The following is a 3,896-nucleotide window of genomic DNA, read 5'->3' as shown; positions in this document are numbered from 1 at the left end:
ACGGAACCCATATCCCTATCTTGGCACCGGAGCACCAAGCTGCCGAGTACATAAACCGCAAGGGGTACTTTTCGATAGTGCTGCAAGCTCTGGTGGATCACAAGGGACGTTTCACCAACATCAACGTGGGATGGACGGGAAAGGTGCATGATGCTCGCATCTTCAGGAACTCTGGTCTGTTTCAAAAGCTGCAGGAAGGGACTTTATTCCCAGACCAGAAAATAACTGTTGGGGATGTTGAAATGCCTATATGTATCCTTGGGGACCCAGCCTACCCCTTAATGCCATGGCTCATGAAGCCATACACAGGCAGCCTGGACAGTGGTCAGGAGCTGTTCAACTACAGGCTGAGCAAGTGCAGAATGGTGGTAGAATGTGCATTTGGACGTTTAAAGGCGCGCTGGCGCAGTTTACTGACTCGCTTAGACCTCAGCGAAACCAATATTCCCACTGTTATTACTGCTTGCTGTGTGCTCCACAATATCTGTGAGAGTAAGGGGGAGACGTTTATGGCGGGGTGGGAGGTTGGGAGGCAAATCGCCTGGCTGCTGGTTACGCGCAGCCAGACACCAGGGCGGTTAGAAGAGCACAGGAGGGTGCGGTACGCATCAGAGAAGCTTTGAAAAACAGTTTCATGACTGGCCAGGCTACAGTGTGAAAGTTCTGTTTGTTTCTCCTTGATGAACCCCCCCGCCCCTTGGTTCACTCTACTTCCCTGTAAGCTAACCACCCTCCCCTCCTCCCTTTAATCATTGCTTGCAGAGCCAATAAAGTCATTGTTGCTTCACATTCATGCATTCGTTATTCATTCATCACACAAATAGGGGGATGACTACCAAGGTATCCCAGGAGGGGTGGTGGAGGAGGGAAGGAAAATGCCACACAGCACTTTAAGCACAGCACTTTAAAAGTTTACAACTTTAAAAATTATTGAATGACAGCCTTCTTTTTTTTGGGCAATCCTCTGTGGTGGAGTGGCTGGTTGGCCGGAGGCCCCCCCACCGCGTTCTTGGGCATCTGGGTGTGGAGGCTATGGAACTTGGGGAGGAGGGCGGTTGGTTACAGAGGGGCTGCAGTGGCAGTCTGTGCTCCAGCTGCCTTTGCTGCAGCTCAACCATACACTGGAGCATACTGGTTTGGTCCTGCAGCAGCCTCAGCATTGAATCCTGCCTCCTCTCATCACGCTGCCGCCACATTTGAGCTTCAGCCCTGTCTTCAGCCCGCCACTTACTCTCTTCAGCCCTCCACCTCTCCTCCCGGTCATTTTGTGCTTTCCTGCACTCTGACATTATTTGCCTCCACGCATTCGTCTGTGCTCTGTCAGTGTGGGAGGACAGCATGAGCTCGGAGAACATTTCATCGCGAGTGCGTTTTTTTTTCTTTCTAAGCTTCACTAGCCTCTGGGAAGGAGAAGATCCTGTGATCATTGAAACACATGCAGCTGGTGGAGAAAAAAAAAGGGACAGCGGTATTTAAAAAGACACATTTTATAAAACAGTTGCTACACTCTTTCAGGGTAAACCTTGCTGTTAACATTACATACATAGCACATGTGCTTTCGTTACAAGGTCGCATTTTGCCTCCTCCCACCGCGTGAACGGATTTTGGTTGAATGCCAGCAAACATACACTGCAATGCTTTGTTCTACAGTGATTCCCGAGTACGTGTTACTGGCCTGGAGTGGTAAAGTGTCCTACCATGAAGGACGAAATAAGGCTGCCCTCCCCAGAAACCTTTTGCAAAGGCAGAACCGCAAATGCCAGGGCAAAGTAATCCTTTCACATGCTTGCTTTTAAACCATGTATAGCATTTTAAAAGGTACACTCACCAGAGGTCCCTTCTCTGCCTGCTGAGTCCAGGAGGCAGCCTTGGGTGGGTTCGGGGGGTACTGGCTCCAGGTCTAGGGTGAGAAACAGTTCCTGGCTGTCGGGAAAACCGGTTTCTCCGCTTGCTTGTTGTGAGCTATCTACAACCTCCTCATCATCATCTTCTTCGTCCCCAAAACCTACTTCCGTATTGCCTCCATCTCCATTGAAGGAGTCAAACAACACGGCTGGGGTAGTGGTGGCTGAACCCCCTAAAATGGCATGCAGCTCATCATAGAAGCGGCATGTTTGGGGCTCTGACCCAGAGCGGCTGTTCGCCTCTCTGGTTTTCTGGTAGGCTTGCCTCAGCTCCTTCAGTTTCACGCGGCACTGCTTCGGGTCCCTGTTATGGCCTCTGTCCTTCGTGCCCTGGGAGATTTTCAGAAAGGTTTTGGCATTTTGAAAACTGGAACGGAGTTCTGATAGCACGGATTCCTCTCCCCAAACAGCGATCAGATCCCGTACCTCCCGTTCAGTCCATGCTGGAGCTCTTTTGCGATTCTGGGACTCCATCATGGTCACCTGTGCTGATGAGCTCTGCATGGTCACCTGCAGCTTGCCACGCTGGCCAAACAGGAAATGAGATTCAAAAGTTCGCGGTTCTTTTCCTGTCTACCTGGCCAGTGCATCTGAGTTGAGAGTGCTGTCCAGAGCGGTCATAATGGAGCACTCTGGGATAGCTCCCGGAGGCCAATACCATCGAATTGTGTCCACATTACCCCAAATTCGAGCCAGCAATGTCGATTTAAGCGCTAATCCACTTGTCAGGGGTGGAGTAAGGAAATCGATTTTAAGAGCCCTTTAAGTCGAAATAAAGGGCTTCATTGTGTGGACGGGTGCAGGTTTACATCGATTTAACGCTGCTAAATTCGACCTAAAGTCCTAGTGTAGACCAGGGCTCTGTGTAGCTCCTTACTTAGGTTGGATTGCACAGTGCCTGCCAACATGGCCCTATTTGTTGTTAACACAGTATATGGTTGGTCTTCTAAACAAAATATTGTTTCTGGTCCCTGATTGGATTATAAACGTATTCAACAAGGATGAAATTTACTTCTGTACCGAGAGCCAGCACAAAGCCTATGCACCACTTAAGTCCTTAAGGTAAGGTTTAAGGGGGACTTAATTAATACATAGGCCTTGTGCTATCCCCTTGAGAATAATGAATGAGGAAAATGGGTATTTGTGCAGGGCAAAATTAAGCCCCATGCAGAAATCTAGCAAAATACGAGAGTCTGGAGGAGAAAGGCGACGACGCTGAAAGGCAGCTGACCTCCCATTTGGCTCAAGATTGAGATTCATGTGGAGGACTCTTTCCCTATGTTAATTTCAGGAGGATGATCTTGACCAAAAACTGTTGGAGGGGGAATGAAAGGAAATGGAATCATAAATTCTCATTGTGCCGGTACTCACATTTCTCAAGGAAATCACAAAAGCAATTCATTTTTCAAATTAGAATTCATTTATTTTCTCTACCCTTTAATATTAAATAATTTAATATCACAAAATGATTTTCTGAACATGTTCATTTATTAGAAACCACAGGCCAGACTCAGAAAATGGGCAATTATTTGTCAATTTGTTTTTTACATATAACAGTAATGCCATTACTTCCTATTAATAAATAGAAGTGCTATTTATTTATTTATTTGTAAAGCAACATGCTACCCTTCTGGATTAATGTAATGCTAAGGGTCACATGACATGTTATTTTATTAAGTAACATATCATTTCAACCTTAATGGCACCAATCAAAAATCTATTATTATTTGCCTTTGGAATGTTCACTTCATGTGCTATTTATATAAAAGTCTGTCATCTACTAAATCCTGCTACCCTTTCCCTGCGAAAGGGAATGAGGGTACACATGAAGAGTAGCTCAGTGTGCAAAGACTTAAGACCTACTTTCACCCTACAGGCAAAAAAGACCAACCAGTCCTGTCTGTGTCCTGTGCTTAAGTTTACTCTAGGAGCTGGCCCCTCAAAGCCTCTTACCTGAATTGGACATCAGCTGCAAGTTTTAATATTTTAAAT

The 3,896-nt window shown here is 46.6% G+C and overlaps 1 protein-coding gene across 1 annotated transcript; it reads right to left on the bottom strand.

Moving 5' to 3' along the window:
• Positions 1-759: 759 nt before the first annotated feature.
• On the bottom strand, positions 760-2,400 carry LOC125635002 (uncharacterized). The gene is made up of 2 exons (XM_048846318.2): positions 1,829-2,400; positions 760-1,441 (listed from the first exon to the last, which is right to left on the bottom strand). The coding sequence occupies exons 1-2, from the start codon at positions 2,379-2,381 to the stop codon at positions 921-923; spliced, it is 1,074 nt and encodes a 357-aa protein (XP_048702275.2). The 5' UTR covers positions 2,382-2,400; the 3' UTR covers positions 760-920.
• Between the last annotated feature and the right edge of the window lie 1,496 nt (positions 2,401-3,896).

The sequence above is a fragment of the Caretta caretta genome, chromosome 3 (genome assembly GCF_965140235.1).
Source record: "Caretta caretta isolate rCarCar2 chromosome 3, rCarCar1.hap1, whole genome shotgun sequence".
NCBI classification, from domain to species: domain Eukaryota; kingdom Metazoa; phylum Chordata; order Testudines; family Cheloniidae; genus Caretta; species Caretta caretta.
Note: the sequence above shows the minus strand (reverse complement) of the source record. Positions and strands in the feature narration are given on the sequence as shown.